The sequence below is a fragment of the Heliangelus exortis genome, chromosome 2, assembly GCF_036169615.1.
Source record: "Heliangelus exortis chromosome 2, bHelExo1.hap1, whole genome shotgun sequence".
Lineage (NCBI taxonomy): Eukaryota > Metazoa > Chordata > Aves > Apodiformes > Trochilidae > Heliangelus > Heliangelus exortis.
Genome location: NC_092423.1, coordinates 110346488 through 110369519, shown reverse-complemented (window position 1 = coordinate 110369519; position 23032 = coordinate 110346488). Strand labels below are relative to the sequence as shown.

At 35.3% G+C, this 23032-nt stretch overlaps 1 protein-coding gene across 1 annotated transcript in view; it reads right to left on the bottom strand.

Annotated features, from left to right (window-relative positions):
- SNTG1 (syntrophin gamma 1) overlaps positions 1-23032 on the bottom strand; it is a 312374-nt gene that overhangs the window by 83012 nt on the left and 206330 nt on the right. Inside the window, exons 8-10 of the mRNA XM_071737518.1 lie at positions 9017-9119; positions 6960-7042; positions 3957-4087 (exon numbers count right to left, since the gene is read on the bottom strand). Coding sequence (XP_071593619.1) covers positions 3957-4087; positions 6960-7042; positions 9017-9119 — 317 coding nt within the window. The remainder of the gene's footprint in view (positions 1-3956; positions 4088-6959; positions 7043-9016; positions 9120-23032) is intronic.

The following is a 23032-nucleotide window of genomic DNA, read 5'->3' as shown; positions in this document are numbered from 1 at the left end:
AGTGACTCATTTTCACAATAATATGGGTAAAGATTTTGAGGAAGATTTATTTAAACCATCTTTAGGCAATGTAACTAGCAGTTGTTTCTATATCCTTTATTTTAAATGGCTACAAATATAAATAGTCATTTCTTCCAGAAGAAAACAAAGTCATCCTTACATGAAGAGCATAGCATGATGTTTGGACAAATTTTCAGGAAAAACTGAATTGTTTTCGGGACTCCCCTGCTTTCAACTCAAATGATTGTAAATCAAACTAGGAAACTAAAGAATCTGTTAATATGTGACATTAACCTATGTAAGCAAAGAAAACCCAGTACATTCTAGATTCAATCCTAATGTACAAATTTCCCATACACTACAAACACCATGAATCTGTGTTCAGACTGTTGCTAGTGTTCCTAGGTTTTTGATTTGTGCATGTACAAAACCATTCATCCAGAATGTTCTTGCCAAATTATCAATAAACAAAGACTATAAAAAGCAAGACTACCTAAAAACTTATGTCTGAATGTCTGGGCAGTAGATGTCCTTAGGTTTACATTATTGTAATAATATTTTCTTGAATTAGTCTATCAGCCAAAGTCCATACCACTGAACAAACCTGAAAAAATAGGGTATTAAATACGTGCTTGTATTAAATAGAACATATAATAGATTAATCACTTTATAATACAACAATAAACAGTTTAGAGCAGATTACTTCTTATTCAAGTATACATTTCAAGTTCTGTGCCTTCCAGAACAGAGTTATATCTGAAATTTATAAACATTCCAAAACTAAGTTGAATGTCCTCTATAATTTTATATGAATACCCTCTGGAATTAATGCATCCCACTAGAAAAGCTATATTATGGTTATGAGTGTGTGTGATAATGATATGACATATTTCTGTGGTTGTCTTTCCAAACTCTGAAGCATAAAAAGTTATTAGGCTTTAGAAAGTGAAAACAGGCTTGTAAATATTAACTACAGAAAATGTAATGTGTTGAATTCCATTCCAGGTTGTTTTGTTGTATTATTTTCAATATTCTTTCCTTAATGTTGATCTTTATAGAAGTTCCTGTTAAATATTATCTACCTTTGTCTCATAAAAAATGTTGAGTCACATTTTAAAATGTTTACACTAGTTTAAAAGACATAGATGGTAACAACATAAAGGTTTGGTTCTATTTTTTTTAGAGAAAACTCCATTTCCTCTCTTATATTTATATTGCAGTTTTGTTTTCTTTAAGTACTTCTTCACAATAGCATAGAAGGACACAAGGACAAAATTATCAGCATAGTTATTCAAGGTTTGAGTATTAATTCAGATATTTTGGGCTTTATGAATATACTTTTTAATTTGCTTTCTGAAAATCTTACTGTTACCTACAAATCTTTTTAATATACAAGTAGAACACATATCCAAGGCTGTGCTTTATCAATAAAGAAGAATGAATTTTAAAACCCTAGATCTATAAATAGTTGAATATGCCCTAATTTTCCATGTGAGTAGTTCTATTGAATTCAATATCTTATCTCAAGTTTACAGTAGAAGAGATCTTAGATTCTGGGCACTTTATTCTTCATGCTTTTAATTATTTCCATTTCAACAACTGTTGTGCACTGAGCTGGAGGTTTTCACAGAATTTAATAGACAGCTCCTGCCTCTGTGGTGACTACATCTTGTTCCCTTTCAGTTCAACCAATAAGCCATTGTAGCCTTTGGTTTGCAATTTGACTTCCTGGGCCACCCATTGTTCTTCAAAGAAATAAGGACCATGAAGCCAAATAAATATGATTTTGCTGTTACTCATCAAAAGCTGCAGGCTGTTTTTAGCTTCACAGTAATTTAGTGATGAAAAAACCTATTGCCTGACCTTCTCTTATTTCAGCTTCGTGAATATAAAAAAAGGTGGCAGACCTAGCCAGTGTATTTCCAAGAAACAACATGCTTAGAATTAAGTGAGGTTATGAGAGGCTCTTGTGCAACTTTCAAATATTTGCTGAGAATCCATAAGAAGGAAGCAGGCTGTGAAAAAAAACAATCAAATTCACCCTACGCAAACCCCAAATTGAGGCTAAAGAACACTCCTCTTCCCCTAGTTTTTGGGGGAGATCTTAAACCCATCCCTGGGGGCAGCTGGTATCAGTTGACTGAAGGACGCATAGAAACACTGGAAGAGTGAACATAGTGACAAAGAAAAGATATTGAGGAGGTTCTTTCACAAATGAGTCTTTCCAGAAATAATATTGAAGCTTTTCTCTATTAGTTGTGTAATTTTACCTCTGTATGAATGGAGGAACATGAAATTTTAAGCAGCTAATGCCCGATGAGCCAGCAGAGTATAAGATAACACCGTTCTTCCCATGCTTACACATCTAAGCTGGCAGACATGAAGGCTACACAGGAAAGCCATTTTTCCCCCATTAGTAATGCTTCATCACCTCAGAAATGGTAAGTCCTTTGTGCTTTTGTTAAGAGTTAATTTTTCTGACAGGTTAGAAGAAGAAATAATGGAGAAACATGATCTATAACTGTAAACAGCTGTCCTTCAGTTAATGACTTTTTTGCTGGAACTCACAGAATTTTTTAGTATTAGAACTACATTCATATATATAAAAATTATTTCACACAACACCTAGGTATTTAAACTTTTTAACAAGTATGACCTTATTTTTATACTCTGCCTTGCTGCATTTTGTTGCTTTCTTTTATATTTAAACGTGTAACACTTAAATAACAGTAAACATTTCAGAATATTCTTGTCTTTCTCATTTCTTCTGATTTACAAGATAATATCCAATTAAACAATAAAAAGTTGTGGTTCTTGATGATGTAATAAATATAAAACTGACTGTGAGTTTTGGACAGATTCCCCAGTGACTAGGAGACAAAATGAGTATGAAATTAGAAGTTAATAAATGCCAAGTAACTCCTATGGGAAAAAATAACCTTGGCTATGTAGCAACAAAGCTACATTACTGTAGCTATAAATATTGAAGAAAGAAATGCAAGAGTTACTACAGTTTTCTGAAAAACATCACCTTAGTGCTCAGGGACAGTCAAAAGATAATAGGTTATTACAAAGTATTAGAGAAGTGAGAAAAAAATGGAAAACATCATAGTGTCTTAATGTAATCCTCTTCGTGGTCCTGACCACCTTGTCTCATAGAATATATATTCAAATTACAGAGGAGAGAGAATAACAAGAATAAACAGAGCTATGGAAGAGTTCCCCTAAAAGGAGGTAATGCTAGGTGTCCTCCAACCTGGAAAACAGCAGATAGTAATCTGAAATTATAAAAAACTAAATCAAGAATGTTATTTCCCTTGATAAAAGGGTCAAGGCCCTGAGTCCACCCTCATCCCTCTCCTGTGTGCCTGGCTGCCTGTGCTTGAAGCCAGCTCTGCTACAGCATGTCTGTGAGATGTGGGATAATGCTGATGTCAAAGAGCTTGAGTGAGGAGCCTGTTTCCCCCTTCATTTGGGACCTGCGTGTCAGCTCAGGCTGTTGCCTTTGGTCCTTCCCTGAGTCTGATTTCAGCTACACCTGTGCCTGGGTTCCAGTGAATTGGATCTAACCTGTGGGCTGACTTTCCCACCTGACCTGAGCTCCAGCTCACCACAATGGACTCATCTGAAGATCATGCCTAGGCCTGCTCTGGTCCTCCACTGGGGGTAGTTGGACAGGGCCCTTGTCTGAGAGGACACTGCCTCATCCAGCTCCACTGCCACCCTCTGCTCTTGGCTCATCTTCCCCAAGGGGCAGCCAACCAGCCCTTGCTGATGTTAGAGCAGAATATGGGCTGAGGTGGACCCATATAGACCACCTTTATGAAAGCTCTTACACCCTGTGTCACTGGCACCAGCTGTGCACAAATATTGACATTCCTCTAATAATGCAGTTCCCTCAGGCTTTTATTGGTCAATCAAGAAGTAAATTGTTGGAACTTTCTGAACTTCTTTACCTGCACAGATCTGATCCTGGAAGGTACTGGGAGAACCGTGAATGAAGAAGTGGAATTAAGCGGAGATCGCACCACCTTTTTTCCCACCTAAGTCCTGGGGATGCTGGCCATGAGGAACATGATAATGTATCCTGAAAAACATTAAACCATCCTTCTCAGTTTTGGGTTTAATTATACACAGTCAGCAAATTTGGAAAGTGAGAGGTAGATTTCAAAGACAATAATTTTCACTTTGGTATCATATTCTACTTTCCCAAGCTAGTTTTATCTAACACTGGAACTTTTTCACAGAAATAAAACAAATCTAAATAAACTTTAAGATCAACAAGCTTAGAGCAAGTGTGAGAAAGAAAAAAAACTTAGGGATAAACTGAGTGTGTCCTTTTTTTGAAATGACTGATCATGACTTAAAGTGAATATTTGCTACATATCACATTATCAGCTATTGGTTTTATACCTCAGCTCTGAATAAAGGTGACATCTAAATTATTCACTACACAACCATAATTCTGTTTTTTACTGTGGCTCTGTTCACATTTGCATATATGTCTATTCCAATGACATCACCTCAAAACCTTGTAGTTAAGAATGAAATTTAACAAGTCAAACTTACATGCTTATGATTGATACTTAAATTTTACCTGTTTATACTAGGTATTATTTATATGAAAATTCAACTTTATCATGTCTATGATAATACCTACAATGAATGAGTATTTAAATATCCACAGATTAATTTCACTAGTATTTGTACAGAATACAGTTTTGAATGAGAAATGTTTATAAACATAAAAACAGTGAAAAGATAATCTAATACCTTTTTCTTTAGAAGATGCTTTACAAAATAGTGTTAGTGATGTTATTTTCTGAAAAAGCATGACTGTCACTGAAATCCATGCAGTACTTTTAGAATATCAGTAAAACTGTACCTGTCATTCCTGCATCAATTTTTTTTTCTTACCTGTATCTTCTATAAAATAAACCTTAAAAATAAGTACACCTTATACTATTCAAGAGTATGATTTCTGCATCAAATCTATGTAATTTTAAAGCTTTGCCTATCTGAACTTTATTTATACATATAAGTTCATATATCTTTTATGTATATAAAATAAAAGATCACTATATACATCAATTGAGCTGCAGAGTAGGCTTTTTGGAAGTACATTCACTTATTTAAAAGACTGAATCTGTGGTGAAACAGTCCATAGATTCAATCCAAATAAATAAATGATTGTCTAGGAAGACTAAGCTAGGATGTTGTTTTGAATAATGCCTTGAATTTTTAACATTCTCAGCCTGCTTTCAGTATCCATTCTTCAGCTGTTATTAAACTTGGCAAGAAAAGCCAAAATTAAGTAAAAAGTCATGGGTCTAGATCTGGCTGCAACAGAAATGTTAGACCTACATATAACCACTTTGAACTTATGTCAAAAGGCCAAAACCAGTCCTGTCTACTCTGAATTCTTAGTAAGAAGTCTCCTCCTTGTGAAGCACCAAAGCTATAAATTAAGAAATAGATTCTGGCCATAATTCATAATGAATTCTAGACAATATTCTCAGAAAACAGATGGATGAGAGCTGTACATAATTTAGGAATTCATACAGAGGTCCATTTGGTTTTATGAAGCATTTTATTCTTGTGAAAAAGGGACATATGAGATGAGAACCCCATTCTGGTCTTCAAAAGAAGAATTTAATTTAGGATGAATTATAGACTCATGATGCCTGATTATGTTATTTAAACTGAGAGAAAAAAGACTTGGTTTCAGTAAAATATTATCAATTCACATGCAAACTATAGTGAATTTAGATCAGTTTCAACACTTGCAGAAATAGGATTCACAAATGGAAGCATGCTTTTTATCCTAAAAGTAAACTTACAATAGCAAAAAAAGTTTAGGGCCCGATGCAATAGCCTTTCTACATACATATATACATAGACTGTGGAGATAAGTCTGTTCTGCTTCTGACATTGTTGCATTAGTTATTTATATACTTATATGTACAAATATAAAATAAAATAAAATTATTTGATCTGCATTAAGATGCCAATTTTATTGTTCTTATCAGGTTTTTTATGAATTACCGATCCTATAACTGTGTATAAACCATAGACATTACTTATATTAAAATCAAGATGAAAATCTGTGCTATTGACTTTCTAGTCTCTGGTCTCCTATTTAAAACCTTTACCAGAAAAGTATGAAGGAACAATAAAACAAGCCCAAAATGAGAAAAGCAAAGTCTACTGAACAAACAATGTCTATGTTTCTGTTTTGTTTCTTTTTAATATATCTGTAATGATTATGCTTTATACTGGTTTATTTATTCAGTACTTTTTATTTTACCTGTGCATTTTCACCTATCACAAAGCCAAAAAATGCAGTAAAACCCCCATAAAGCTATATAAATTAATGGGAATTTTGCATTACCTGACTATAAAAATTGTTAAAAGCCCCTTGATGCACTTCAAAGGCAACTTTTACTAAAAATTTCATCAAACATCTGTAGCATTTCATCCTAGAGAGATTTTGCTCCATAATGCTATCATGCCTGAGTAAGATTTTAAGTGTAAATTACTCAAAGTAAGATGCTCTCACCTTAAAAGTAGGCAAACACATGCACCTAAACTAATCCTTTGCCAAATGTTTTAGATAACAAATGAAATAATAATAATAATGGAATATTATTCTGGAAAAAAACCCAACAAAACACCTTTTCTTTAATTAGATATATTTCTATTTTTTTGCAAAATGCCTAATACCCAGATAAAAACAGTAATCACATCCACCAGGACATAGTCTCAGCTGGTACAATTTATCATAGTTTAATACCTTGCAATAATATCTGGCAACTCTTTTTATCACCTATAGAACTGTTGATCTCTAATGTTAATTAGAGCTTCCCCCATGTTGCTGTCCCTTATAAGGTACTTCCACTTAGCTATTATAGTATTATTATTCTTCTGTGTAATTTCATCCAAGAAATATAAGCTCTTACCGTGTTGTTGGGATGGTAGTTGAGATGCAAACCACTGTCACAAAGGGGAGAGGATGTGCCACTGCTTTGGTCACTGGGGGCACCTAATTAAAATATGAATTCATAAAAAAGTCTTCATTCATCTATAATGCTAAAATTCAAATCTGGATATGTCTGTATGCATGTAATTGCTTCTCTGCACTGGTTTTGTCATATTTAACATTTATTTACTTTCTCCATTTAAACAGTTTCTACCCTCTGGTTTGGGTGGAGTGCCTTTTTAAGATGAGTGGGAGCTCAAGAAACACTCCACTGGTGCTTTGCTTAACCGAGTTAATAGTCTGCTTGATAAGAAAAAAAAACCAACAGTTTTGCAGATTTTATAACGAAAGGGAAGTGTGTAACTCCTCACTTTTACTTACAGAGCTACTCAAATAATCAAAGAATCTGACGAGTGGGAAGGGCCCCATCAGATTCACCAAGTCCAACTCCTCTCCCTGTGTAGGGCACCCGAAGAATCTCATGGCTTGGTCCCATAACTACTTTCCTGGGGAGTCTGTTTCATGGCTCAGCCACCCTCTGGGTGAAAAACGTTTTCCTAATATCTAACCTAAACTTCCCCCAGTACACCTTCCATTTCCTTGGGCCCTATTGCCAGACATCAGAGAGGTCAGTGCTCCTTCTCCTTCCCCAGTGAGGAAGCAGGGAGCTGCCATGAGGTCTCCCCCCAATCTCCTCCAGGCTGAACAGACCCAGTGACTTTAGCTGCTCCTCACACAGCTCTCCCTCTAAACACTTCACCAACCTCACATCCCTCCTCTGGACACTCTCTTGTAGCTCTGTGTCCTTTCTGTACTGTGGCACCCAAACCTGCACACAGTATTCAAAATAGGGCCACACCAGTGCAGAGTAAAGGGGGACAATTACCTCCCTCAACTGGTTTCCATGACTAATGCTACTCTTAATGCTTTTGTTGCTCTCAGTGAAGTTTATTTTTTAAGTGTTCTTGTAATAATTTAGGAAATTACAGTGCTGCACCTCAAAAGTAACATGACAGGTTTAAATGAAATGCACATTGGCTTGCATTTGTCAGGGTACTCTGTGGTACACAATACTACATAGGAGGAACCAATATACTGGGACCCGTTTTAAAGAACATGGTGTTCTAAATTTTTCTCATCTCACTGAATTTTTATACCTTGGCAAAAGATAAAGGCATCATTTGCAAAACTGTTGTAAAAAAGACTACTTCATAAATTTAGTTTACTTCATTCTCACTAACAAAATCAAAACTAAAAGAATTGAAATAAAATACTTATTGCTTTTTGTTGCTTAAAAAGTAGACAATAATTTTACCCTCTTAGGATCAAGAAACAGAAGGCAAGCAGCAGTGACAAAAAGCAGACATATAAATATGCTTGGACATGCTGCAACTGCCTATAATTATGCACCCACATTTACAATTTAATATAATTAAAGGAAGACAGTTGTTTCCATATGACTCTCATGGGGCTAGTTGACTACAACTCAGTTGGACTTAAACAAAATACTAATCATGTGAGAGTAATTTATTTTTAGGTAGACAGACACCTCCACCAAAGCCTCTGAATTTTAAATGAAAAAGTTAAGCTCTCTAAATATACCCACAGAACCTCATTTTCACATTTGCAAGACAGAACGGTTTCAGAATAAAATGTTATGTGATGCTACCTGAAATAGAGCTTATACTCTGCATCAGGATGTAAGGTTGTTATATGATGCTGCCTGAAAAAGAGCTTTTAAATACTCTGCATCAGAATGTAAGGTCCTGTAAACTAATGTCACCCCACTGTTTTACCTGCAACTTTGCTGATTCATGTCAGTCAAATGCTTGCTGACCTGTTTCACAAGAAAACGCTGTGATTTTTGCTTGAGGTGAAAGTTGCTGCTTAGACCTGGCAGTTACTGCTTAGACTCCTAGGCAGCAATTCTGACTGAAAAAAGCTGCTGTCAATCACCCTAAGTGCACAGTAGGTTTGGAAGCTGCAAGAGTTGAGTATTGAATTGAGTTTTCTTCTAGCCAAGTAATAAAGGCTTACATGCACAATCTTCATTCAGTGGCAGCTTGAGAAATGCGGGTGCTCTTTTCAGAAAGGACACAGTTAGGGTCACCTCTTCCCCTGCATTGCGAAGGACCTGAACCTAGAAAAGAAATATAGACAGGGCATTTTGAAATAAACATTTCACTAAAATGCATCAGCAAATGTACCCAGTGTCACACAGCTTTCACGTATCAGAACATAACTGACTAACAAGTTATTGCAATGACTTTTTCTTAAAAACAGAAGGCAAGACATAAAGCTTGCTAGACACTTGCTTGTTGTTTCTAATCACATATTCAGGTAAGGGAGGGAAAGTGTCGGCCTCCTAATAGCACAGTCTTTGCACTCTGCTACTGCACAACTTGCTCCCTGACACCGTTGAGCTGTGCACCTCCTTCTTTCAGACCTAACATCCTCTACATTGGCATGTATGGATACAAAATTATATATTTTCTCTCCCTCTGAGATTGTCTCATAAATCTCCAACCAAAACAATAGCAGCAGTTTCCACAGCTGTGCCATAATCCTATGAGTAAGTCTTTCCAACAGCTAGAGTTAAATATAGCTGATGCGTTCCAGCAAGGCTGAGAGACCTAATCTTCCCTGCAGCCACTGAGGAAAAGTATCTATTTTAATCCTTAAGTCTTAGATAAGCACAAGCCTGGGTTTTGCCGGAGGGCAGCTTGCATTTTGGTCATAGGAATGCGTAAATCATCTGTCTACCTGTGAATGTTTCTAGCCTCCCTGTACTCTTCCACAACTGCTCCTGAGGCTCTTGTTCATGCCTTTAGCTTTTGTGTGGCATGGCAGACAGACACCTCAGAACACAAAACAGAGAAAGGGAACACCAGGCACCTCCACAGAGTAGCACAAAAGAGGCACGAAAGAAGCTGAGAAACTAAGAAATATGTTGTACTTAACAGTGGAGGAGTAATATCTGGATCGGTTTATAGCATGAGAGCCAAAAAGCATCAGGTCACACAACTCTGTTCCAGAGAACAACCATTTCCTGTTCTCCTGGCTCTGTAACTTCAAAACTCTTCAAGGACTGGTTTAATTTGGGTTTACAAAGATGGAAGACAGCACCATGGCTCTGTCTGAGGGACTGCACTCACACTGTACAGGAAGGCAGCTCACTGGGAGCAGTGTTAAAAGAGCTGCTACACAGCGACATATTAGACAAATATTTTAAACTGGCATAAATCTGCTCCCTTACTGCTGTGTTTTCATGGTAGCTAGATAACACACATGAAACCCTACTGTCATGCTACTGCTTGCAAGAAAGCCTTCTAAATAATTTATAGACGATTACAAAGCTTGACTGTACCTAGCAGCAGTTTACAGATTTAGTTACATGTATCTATATAACTATTTGCAGGGATGCTTTCACATGGAATCACTGCATTACAATAACCTAAAGCAACTCTTCAAGAAAAAAATGTTTACTTTGCATTTAAACACAGTACTTCCTACTTCACAGTGTTTGCTACAGAGTGAAAACATGATGGTTTGATTCAGTATCTGAAATATACTCTCAAATTTTAAGCACTTCATTATTTAAAATAGCCCAGCAAAAAGGCACAGTTTGCATGTGACCAAATAAATACACACACCCCACAATAAATGTAATCAACTGCATGCCTAAAACTTACAAATCTGTAATATGAGCCTCTTTGAAGAGCAATTCCCAGTTCTGACATGTTTTATACCTTATGATTTGTAAGTAGTACTTATTTCATAGAAAGAAGGTGATGAAATTACTTGAAAGAAAAGACGGTTATCACGAGCAGCCAACATGGATTTACTAAGGGGAAATTTTGCTTCACTAACTTGATATCCTTTTACAAAGACATGACCAAATGGGTAGATGAAAGGAGAGCAGTGGATGTCATATACTTTGACTTCAGTAAAGCTTTCAACATGGTCTCCCATACAATTCTCATAAAAAACCTCAAGAAATGTGGGACAGACCATTGGACTGTGAGGTGGATTGATAACTGGCTCAACAACAGAGCCCAGAGGGTTGTGATCAGTGACAAAGAGTCAAGTTGGAGGCCTGTGGCCAGTGGTGTTCCCTAGGGATCAGTACTAGATCTAGGATGAGGTGATGTGTAACCTCAGCAAGGTCACTGCTGATAAAAATCTGGAAGGGGTGGCTGATACACCAGAAGGCTGTGCTGCTATCCAACAAAATCTGGACAGGCTGGAGAGCTGGGCAAAAATGAACTTCATTAAGTTCAATAAGGACAACTGTAGAGTCCTGCATCTGGATAGGAATAACACCAACCACCAGTACAGATTAAGGGATGTCCTGTTGGAAAGCAGCTCTGTGGGGAAAGACCTCAGAGTCCTAGTGGACAGTGGATTCTCCATGGGTCAGCAATGTGTCCTTGTGGCCATGAGGGCCAGTGGTATCCTAGGGTGCATCAGGAAAAGTGTGTCCAGCAGATCCAGGGAGATTCTCCTCCCCCTCTACTCTGTCCTGTTGAGACCACTCCTGGAATCCTGTATCCAGTTTTGGGCTCCCCAGTTCAAGAGAGAGAAGGATCTACTTGGAAGTGTCCAATGGAAAGCTACGAGAATGATTAAGGGACCTGAGCATCTCTCCTACGAAGAAAGAGTGAGAGAACTGGAGTCCTGAATTCCATCAAAGTAACCATGCCATATCCTTAGACTTCACAGAAATTTTATCCTTCTCTTATGTAGAAGTCTCACAGTTCAGTATAGTCATAGCCAAAGCAGAAGCTTACAGGCTTGCTTTCTCTATTGCAACAGATGCAGATAAAAGAAGTGCAGCAAAAATACAGCTACCCTCTGACTTTTAAAAACTATTTAGTTTTTAGAAAGAAGAAACAAGTGGAAAAATTACAGCATTAACAATTTTAATTTACAAACTCACCTTTTAAGATACCTAAGAACAAGTAGATAGTATTTGTGAAAAAGCTGAGACAGTAAACTCTACCCCTGAAACATTCTTCTGCCCTGAGTCTACATGAGTTCATTTGATAATATATTGTTCTGCAAAGGCTAGAAGCTGCTTTAAGTAGTCTACTGTGACCTTTTTTCTAAACACTCTCTCTCCAACTTCTTCATCTCACAGGATGAAGAATTTAAGCTGGTACACATTTTAGTTGAAATCAGCAATAGTTATTTCATTTAAGTGTATTTTGGAGTGTATGAAGCATATAATTCAGGAAGTGACAGATTTTACCATGAAGAATAAAGACTAAAAAAAGATGAAAGGTTAAAAAAGAAAACTACTAGGTATGATTACAACAAAGAAGAGAAGAGCTATTGATCCCATTCCCCTTACTTTCTAGTCATTAACAAAGCCATTCTGGGAAATAAGGTTAGCTGAAGAAAATGGGATTTTTAATTAAATTTATTAATTGCCTTTATTGTAGCTTTCAGTTGAAAGCTTTACTATTACTTTACCTTTTTTGTCTTACTTTTGCATAAGAAATTAACAGTTGATAATCTGCTTTAAATCAAGTATGCCTTCTAGGACTAATTTATTTTGTGCCCTCATTCAACATGTACACCACACCCTACTGCCATCCCTCTATGCAAAGAGATAATGAGGTACCTTAGGAAATCTACTCATATACCACAGAACAGATCATATTCATGAATGGAAAATTAAGTTATAACTTCTACAAATAAAGGAAAACATGCAAAAGTAACATTCCTAGTTGCTACAGAGAGTTTGGTCTATGGAAAAAATACTTGAAAACAGGGAGTCAAACAGTTTTCCTGGAAGATACAGTCCTAATTTCTAGAGTTTTAAAAGTATGAGAGGAATTTGACCAGAGAGAACATCATATGAATCCCTTCTCTCTTACTCATTGCCTAAGATCAGCTTATCTCAGAACTTCATAGAGCTATTTTGCTAAAATGAGGACTGTGTGAATGTAAACATATTGCTTGTTCAGGCTTGGAAAATATACATTCATAAAAAATGAGTGTATCTGCACAAGAATATCCATGTGGACCTGAAAAACTGGTTTGAGTCAATAATGATGATACTGAAGAAACCAGATGCAATTGAAGAAACCAGAAGAAATCATGATGCAATTTTTAGATGAAGAAATGGGTAGATATTTGCTCTGCCATCCTACTCTCTTACTTAGAAGAAAGCTCTCTCACACTGACTGTATATAGGTTGTCAATACCTTGTCAGTAAAGCCGTGTAGCTGACAATGTAGATGTTTGGCTATTTCTTGCAGTGATAATTCAAGAAATGTTTCTTTCACTGTGAGGGTGACAGAGCACTGGAACAGGCTGCCCAGGGAGGTTATGAAGTCTTTCTCTGGAAACATTCAAACCCTGACAGGACGTGTTCCTATGTGCCCTGCTGTAAGTGGCCCTGCTCTGGCAACGGGGGGGGGGGGGGGGGTGGGGGTGGCTTAGATGATCTTTCATAGTCCCTTCCAACCCCTAACTTTCTGTGATTCTGTGATTTCTGTGATTTCAAAAATAAGAGGGAAGAAGACTATCTATATCCTTTATACGTATTTTTCAGAGTTGCAGCTTATTATCTGATTTATAAGGAAATCCTAAATCTCAGTCTAGGTTGATCAGAGTAAGTAACTTTTTTTTTTTTTTTAATTTAATTTAATTTAATTTTTTTAATTTTTCCAGAACCATCACATACTGTACATTTCTAAACATATATCAAATAAAAAATATTTGAAACATTTGTCCTAGTATGTGAAAAGATAAAAATAAATCCAATTTCTAAAAAGCTGAAAAGAAACATTTTTTTGAAGGGATACTAACTTTGAATAAACACGGAAACATTATTTAAAAAATTTCAGAACAAAATATCCTATGATTTTTTAAATCATATATGAAGAATTTAGTGAAGGTGAGATAAATTCACAGTGCCAAATCCATGGAATATTTTCCTGACAAGAATTTAAATCAGCAGATGACCTAACATTTCCAGAGTCTAACAAGATTATATCTCCCCACTGTATTTCTCTTCCCTATGGAAGAGATTTGCATGTCTGTGTGTTTGAGTTTGATATGTGTTTGACATGGTTTAGTAGTTAGCTTATGGTGTTAGTCAAAGGCCAGACTGGATAATCTTGGAGGTCTCTTCCAACCTTAAATATTCTGTGATTCTGTGATTTGACAGTTTTTAAAGCACTGCATCCCAGATTGCAGAAAATGCACGATAAGGCACCAATTTGCTCGTGCCCTGTATCAATGAATGGAAGATTCTGTTTTATTTCCAGAGGCTGGCTACACTGACTATTTAGGATATATGTTTTGGTTTGGTTTGGTTTTATTTGGTTTTTTTTGTTTTCCTATAGAGCCCTAGTTTTTTAATATTTTGAAGACCTAAAGCCCTAGATTCCAGGCACATGAATGCACCTACTTTTGGTTATAATTTTAGTAGTTAACAATGAATAGTAATAACTCTAACTGTGTGATACAGGTGTTGAATGGATTACATAGTAAAAAGCTATTTAGTTGTGCTGTTACTGCATGATTTAGTTTTATTTTTTTATTTCATCTAGGGAGCAATACTCATTATTGATTTGTGTGCTCAGTGTCTAATTAATTCACCTCTGAAACAGGAAGAAGTGATTTTGAGAAGTCTTAACACCACCTCATTAAGGCTATATATTAAAACCCTGCTCATGTCTGAGAAACCATATATGCATTTAATGTAGAATGAGTTGATGAACCACACCAATAGAAACATTAAATACATTAAGTCATAAATCATAAGCTTACTACCAGTGGGATCAAGAAATAATTTACTTCTACCACAAATATCCCTATATTAAGATATTCATGTTAGGAGATTCATGAGTGAAGTGACACAGGCAAAAGTAACACGTGCTTGTCTGAACCAGTGTTATGCAACATAGTGAAGAGCCAGTGTTTCTGAAGAGACAGCCTTGATATTTCCAAGAAATTACTGTAATGACACTGGGGGGACCATTTGAGGAAGCGAATTTTAAGGTCATGTGTGATACTGCTGCATAAAAGCTCTACATACAAATAACCTAGTCTGAATATTTAGTAATGTCTCCAATTATATCATCTTTTAATTTTATAAAACAGTTTCAAGGTCGAAAAAACATTTGAACATATGCTGAAGTCTCTCTTTTCATATTCAGGAAAGCACTGAAGTATGAAGTCCCTCAAATTTCAGTATGTTTTTCCTGAATTAGTCTGTAAATCTCCTCTTAAATGGAGGCCATAAATGAAAACTTATAGTCCCTAAGATCTGTGTTCCCCTGAACTGGAGAAAATTCTACTCTTCAGTGGGCTTTAAGGGAAAATTCAGTTCTTTGATGAATACTTTGAATTGTAAATATCTGGGAAAAAAGGAAAAGAAGCAGTCTTATTGCAGTTACACAATGCACACATTCAAGTACATCAGTGGATACCACAACACCCAACATAAAGGCTCAAAGCCAGGAGGCTCAACAAATACACACAACTGTCTTCAATTATGTTTATCTTAAAGAACAAAACAAAACTAAACTATTTTGTTCAGTAAGAGCCATGCAGTTGATGCTGAATATTTGCATTAAAAACACATCAGCATATGGAGAGCTTTTACTTTCCATGATCCAATATTTATCACAGTATTTGCCAACAATGAAAGATAATAAAGGAATATTTTCCATCAAAACATTCTCATACTGATATATAGAGCAAAGTAGAATATCCTTTTGTGACAATGGTTCCAACTCAGGTTTTGTAACTCTAAATATACTTCAAATCATAGTCTGACCTGTACATAGTTGTATGTTTTAATTTTTTGCTGTCTGGTTCCAGAATTTGCCTTATGTATTCAGATACAAACCCAAATGGCTACACACTAGAATTGGGAGCTTGCTCAAACAAGGCACAAGGAAATGCAAGGCAGAATGGTGCAAATGCTGAGAAAGTAGAAGGATGTGCCCCCTTAGAAACTGTTTTGAAAAATGGAAGATGAAGGTTAATGGCTTTTCAAGATGACACAGGAACCTAACCGAGAGGGAGCACTTACTAAGGGAGTACTCCAGCTATTAAGATACAAAAGATAGTTTCAAAGCAATGTACACCAAGTAGCAGGATTTGATGCTTTTTAACAAGTCCTATCAGGCAGACAACTTAAAAAAAAAAAAAAGTATTCTTGATTCCAAGTAATAGAATTCATTTACACTAGACCATCAGCTGGCTTCTCAGATGGACAAGGTCATATGAGTCATTTCATAGCTCTTTTTAGGTTTCCTTCATTGGTCCTCACCCTGCCTGTTTTCAAAGCCTCATGGGTTTTAGACACAGAGGTACCAGAACATGAAACCCCAAGCATTATTAGAACACTAAATGGTTCACCTTTAAAAATAGAGAGATTTTATCATCTTTCAAGCCTACCTGCGAAGTAGGCCATTTATATTAGCTGACACTAAGAAACATATACAGATTTTCCTTCATAGGAAATTACTAAAATAATCAGATGTGAGAAACATGAATAAGTGTAATGGCAAAGTAAAGGAAAGATATTTCACAAATAATTTAATGGAAATATAATTAAATCACATGAAAAAAACAATCCATCAGGCAATAGAGGATTAAATGTAGGTCACATAGAGGATACAGACTCCTGTCAATTTTTTTTTTCAATGTAGTTCCAAGGTAGAAAGAGACTATTGACACTTCAGTGATAAATCTACATTCAAGGTGGAAACAAGAACCTGTTTTTAAACTTTTAAGCCTAAAATTTGTGGAATGGAGTATGAATAAGTTTGTCTAAAGGATGTGATGACAGCTTTCTGGAAATCTTTAAACTTTTTTATGTTTCATCATCACTACAAAAATGCTTGGTAAACTTTCAATCAGAATATGAATCGATGGCAATTATTGCTTAGTTGCATGTTTATCTTTTCAAAAGTAATACAGGAGTGCCTCAGCAACAGATTTCAATGCAAACACGCGAGGAAAAAAAAAAAAAGGAGTGTAGAAGTCTGCCAGAACTGTGTAACATTTTCCTGCTCTTCTTTCACTAATCTTAGAATCATTAACGAATATTGCCCATTAAAAATATTAAGATAGTACTTAATTTGCGTTCTTAGGTTATGTACTCTAATTTTTAATTCTGTTTCACTAAAGATTGGCCTACTGGCCATCACAGTTCATAGTGAAACACTGGAAGGCCATTACACCCATATGGAGATTATGAAAAGCAAGGGATGTTTACAAATACTTGTTAAAATTTGAAGTCCATCAAAACTGGGAATAGGATACCCTGGAGTTCCTGACCATACATCACAGAGGACATCACAGGTCCCTGAACTGAAACATTTCATACCGTGTTCTACAAGATGAAAAATATGAATTCCCCATACAAATTACAATTCTAATACATTATTTACTGTGATCAGTATATTCTTGGACTCATGACAGATAAGCTTCAGACTGTTGATTCTAACTGAGTGGTTCTCATTAATGTTTCCCAACCTATATTTCATGGACCACTACTGGTCCAGGACTGTAGCCCACAGAAGAAATTAATACACAAAGATGAATTTATTAGCCATTCATCTCTACATGATATGCAGTTAACTCATGAAAAGAAAATACCCATGGAAACACAAGAGAATTCAAAGAAGCTGTAGACTCCAAACCAAATTCTTTACAAGTTTCATAAGGTTTTTAGTGCATTTTTATGTAGTAAGTACATGCCAGAGTTTGTAACTGCCTGTCTTTGTTTTCACATTGCCTACTTCAAATATGTCTCTACTTCTCTAGGATCACTCAGCTACACTTAACAACCTGGGCAATTATACAGTCTTGAGAAGTCCTTTACTTTAAACTCTAACAGCTGTTCCACTTTGTGAATGCTGTTACATATTCAAATGCTTGGCACCCACTATCTCTCTGAGCTAAATGATGAACACATATTTTTGTAATTATATATTTAATGAGTTCCAAAACAGCTGTCTAAGAGGAACTAGCCAAACCCCTGAATAATACTCAAAATGTTAGAAATACCAGCAGAAGTGTTCCCAGTATGGTGGAAACTAAAAAGTACTTATTCCACATTTTTTTAAAAGATATGAAATAGGAAACTTTAATTCTTTTGAACAACACAAAATTTTAAGATAGTTTTCTAATTGTAAATTACAACTACAACACAGATAAAATCACCACCATGTATTTTTGGGTTAACTACTCAACTTCACCATTAGACAAAAATTATAAATCCAAATAAAGCCTAATTCTGTTTTAACGTTATGTTTTGTCTTCTACCAATAATACACACTTCTACTACATTTAATATATTTGGGTAAATGTCTCACTGGTCTGATAGCTCAAAAATTTAGAGAGGAAACAGATTTTGTTTGGGAGTAATTTCACTCGTACTGTTCAAATAAAATACTTCACTGAGAGATATGTGTGATCCTCTAATAAACAAAAAAAACCTCCTAGTAAAATGGAAGAACCATTTACACTGCTGTTATAATGGTATGTACTGATTTCTACACAGTTTTGAACAGCATGCTTTATGCACTGGTGTGTACAACCAGATGAACAACAGAGAACCCAGCTAAAGAGAATTTCTTATTTAAGACACAAGGTTTTGGGACTTCATAATAGCTGGAAACCAACTGTGACAGTAGGCTATCATCCAGTAATTTACAAACAGACAGGTCATACTGGACTGACTCTTTTTGTTGGTTAGAGCTGCCACAAAAACACTTGGTGCTGGATTTACGCCAGAGCTTCAGTCATGAAATTGCTAACAAATTAAATAGGAAAAGTGGTGCAAAAAGTAATAATATCAGTATCACTAAAAGAGTAATTAAATTATAGCATAATATTAAAGTATAGCATACAGTACATAATAATACAATCAGTGTTCCAGAAAAAAAATAATTGTATGTTGTATCAGAACACAACAGATTCCACCAGATAATTTTAATACGAGATGAAGAGAAATGTCTTTCAAAATCAGAAACCCCATTTCAGTAATTAGCCAGGAAAACCTTAGAATAATGACTTAGTCATTTAGGATTCTCCATTCCCTATACTAAATTTATTTAAAATATTCAGCATAATGAAAAAGACTAAATACATTAGCCATATTTCATGAAGAAAAATAACATCAACTGTATTTAAAGAATAAACTAAATTGTTCCATATTTGTGTGCATGACTCCCTGAATATCCAGCTGCAATTGGAAAAAAATATCACCCAGCTATACCTGGAATTAAAGATCACTAGAAATTTTTACAAATGGCTACATATTTTTCTTTTGCTAAAAGAAACTATGGTAAAGCCAAAAATCTTCAGACAAAAGCCTTTTCTTTTTCTTTTCTTTCCTTTTCAATACTTTTTTGTTTGTTTGTTTGTTTTGACAGAAACTTGGATTTAAGAGCTCCAAATGTTGAAGGTAATGTTTGCCACTCAATTCCTCAAAAGGGAGAAATAACTCCTATCAAATGAGAAATTTTAAGGGACCTGGAGTACTTCCTTACATAGCTAATCATACTGCATTTTTTTTTTTTCATTACAGCAATGAACTTGAAGGGTCTGAGTTTTCTAGCCTTGGCTATTAAAAAAACAATGAGGTTACTCGATTAAATATTAAATATATAAAAATCCCCTGTTCCTTCAGTCAAGTTGTTCCTGCACTTCACATTTACCAGAATAAGAGCTGTCACAGATGAGCTTTATATGATAAAACTAACATGTTTACTACACAAATACAGTTATTATAAAATTATCATTAGCAATGTTCAAAAAGCATACAAAATACTAAATTACATGTGATCTATTGTTCTGTTCCTAATGTTTGAAGACTGAAAGTCACCAAGTTGACCAAGGATTTTGCAGCCCATTCTTAATTTTTAAAATCTTTTATGAACAGAGATAGGTTCAAAAACTGGGCTTGAATACTTTCCCAGACTAAGCAGAGCTTCAGTTCTGGGAGAAAAAAGAAAGATCAGTCCCAGAGTAAGAGTTTCCTCACATTAATCCCATTGGAAAGCTCGAGTCAAACACACAGCTAGTGGCAAATTTCACATTTACATATTCAATATAAAATTGCTGTTGGCAAATATGACCTTAACATTTACTTTTCATGAGCAGTCACACTAATCAAGCACCAGCATATAAATGCTCATGAAAAATGAAAGCAAAATGGTCTTTAAGAGTTGGAAATAAAATTTTAATTCTAAATTCAGATAAATATTAATGTGCAAGCCTTCTCCTATTTTTTTCAATTCTAAATGTTATCAACTTCACAATGACAAGAAGAATAATACCTGGACAAATTTGTATTTTAAGTGATGTTTTAGATCAATATATGCAGTTAACTCTGCTAAGCTTCTCAACAGCTCAGGATCTAATCTCTAAGAAAGATATTTTACTGCTTCATGGAAAGTGAACAGTGATAAAAGATTTAAGCTGAGAAAAAGAATAAAAATATACTTCCATGCCATTTAATGGAATGGTCACCTTTCTGCTGCAGAACAATTGTACTGCATCTAACTGAAGTTGAGAGAGTGATCTTGATATTCATAAATATTTGTAAAAAAGGAAGTCCTCAATTAAGTAAAATATTTAAAATCATACTTTCAGGCAAATACAAGCATATTTTGCTTGACTAGGACCCAACATAGCTATCCTGTAATGCTAAATTTTCAGAAATAATACTGCTTCACCATTTCCAGGATCATTTTCATCACCATCTAAATCATAAGGGTCAACTTTTTAAAACTGAGTTTTGGGGTATGCACACTTGATATTAATTTTATTCCAGCATACTGATGAAAATGCATTGAACTCCAATTTTAAGCAGTTTATATCAAAAGTTCTTCACAGCTTTCAAAGGTAAGCATAATTGATATATATTCATGCAAAATGAGCCGGTCACTTTTTCTATAGTAACCTTCATTTTACCTTTTCTTTTTTTCTTAATTAAGACAATAACCCCATGGGAAATAATTTTTGACAACAGTTAATTACCATTTGAGATTAAAAAATATTATCAACCCCAAAATTTATAGACTTTTATATGGAGAGGATATGTTTTCTGAAGGAAAAATTGCAATGCCAATATCGAAAGAAAAAGATGCTTTGTAAAATTCTGTTCCAAGACTGCTAGACTGTGACTATCAGAATATCACCAATGAATAATGAATATCACCAATGCATAAACCACCAGACTTACTTTTAGAAAGTTTAGACCCCTCAAATCTTAGTAATTATAATTTTTAAAATTTCTGTGTTCATCGGTGTCTACAAAAATTCAGAAAATAAGAAAACAGTTCTGATGCTATGTAATTCAAAGCTATCAAAGGAATATATATACAGAAAGATGATTCAACCCCATTTGGATAAGACTTCTCTATAATGTAGAGATTTTGATTTTGATACTTTCTGGGATATTAAATCTGTAATCATAGCAGTACAAGTAAAAATTTAAATATCTTAGTAAGGTTTTTTAATAAGAAAAAAAAAATTGTCTCACAGATTTCTTGTTGTCATTGTTGTGCAGGTAATTCATTTTACTCTAAGACCTCTGCTCATTGATGAAAAGGTGTTTTATACAGTCTGTAAAACACTGTAATCTTCCAGGGTGAAAGATGTTTAAACAAAGTATTTTATCTGTTTCATAGCAAATGTTAGTGCTCACCAATGCTTCTCTCTACAATCAGTGATACAAAAATAATACATTATGACCTTAAGTTCATAGGGGATTTTGAATGTGTTTTGCATAAGATTTTTCATGTAAATATGACTGAAGAAAAGATATTAAAAAAGTCCTTAAGACAACTGAGATTTTGTGAAATGTGTCTGTCTATCCATTTAATAAATAAATACATTATAATCAGAACAGAATAAAAAGAGAAGGCTTTTCAGTATTTCAGGGAACATAGGAATATCTTTAGTACTTTCTGCTGCACACCAACATGTTAAAAGATGGGAATTTTTTTGATGTAGAGCATTCCCTTGAACTTTTCTTTTTAATGGGTCAGGATAATTAGACCCTCTGAAATATTCTGAGTCAGTACTGGCTTAACAAGGGTATGTGAATTGGAACAGAGCTATGTAGATATGCTAGACCTCATTTTAAGAGATGTCATTATCCTGGTAATGCTGTTTCAGCCTGACCACTGACAATTTCCCATTTTGCTCAAAAAAGTGCTAACAGCACAGGGAGGCAACTCCTGCAGGTCTCTGCACTAAAATCTAAATCACCTTTGTCATTTTTAATGAAGAGTTTCTTCCCAAATCTGTACGAAAGCTTTACTTGTGATATGTGAATATTCTACTCCTACAAGCTGTTTTCCTGGCCACAGTCTTGCAAAACAGCTAATGGGAAACAGGTAGTGCCAAACTGAACTTGAAGAAAGACACCAGCACTAGGAGGGCAACACTAAATAAAAAATACACATCTAGAAATTGGCCCAGTGCTTACAAACAAATAGCAAAACACCAGTACCATACTGTACCATACTAGTGGTTCGAGAAGTATGGGGTGGGCCATCTGGAAACCTCCATGTATCTGGCTGGAACAGTCCAACACTGGATACTATTGAAAAATATATACAGTCCATTCTCCTTTCCTCTTCCTCCTCCACCGAACAAACTGTCAAAAGATAAAGACCCATTGTAGAGGGGAAAAAAAAAAAAAAAAAAAAGACCTAAAAACTCCTGGCAACCATCTGAATTTACTATAGCCAGAACAATAGCAATTATGAAGAGTTATGCCAGGTATTGTAACTGCTGGAAAAATGTCAGAAGACTATGTGTGCGTACATTTGCACTTCTCTGAGCACACCTCTTGTTTATGAGTCCTTCTGGCCAGCTAAATCAGTAGACATGCTCCACTCTGTTCAATGTGCTCTCTTGGGCCCATGTCAAGCCATAAGAAATACAGAGGTTGCCTTTTATATGTGAACATTTGCATTCGGTCTATGCCACCTGGTTATTACCTATTTAAAGAAAATACTGTTGTTGCCACTCAGAAAGAAATTTCTAGTCCAAATGGGTAAG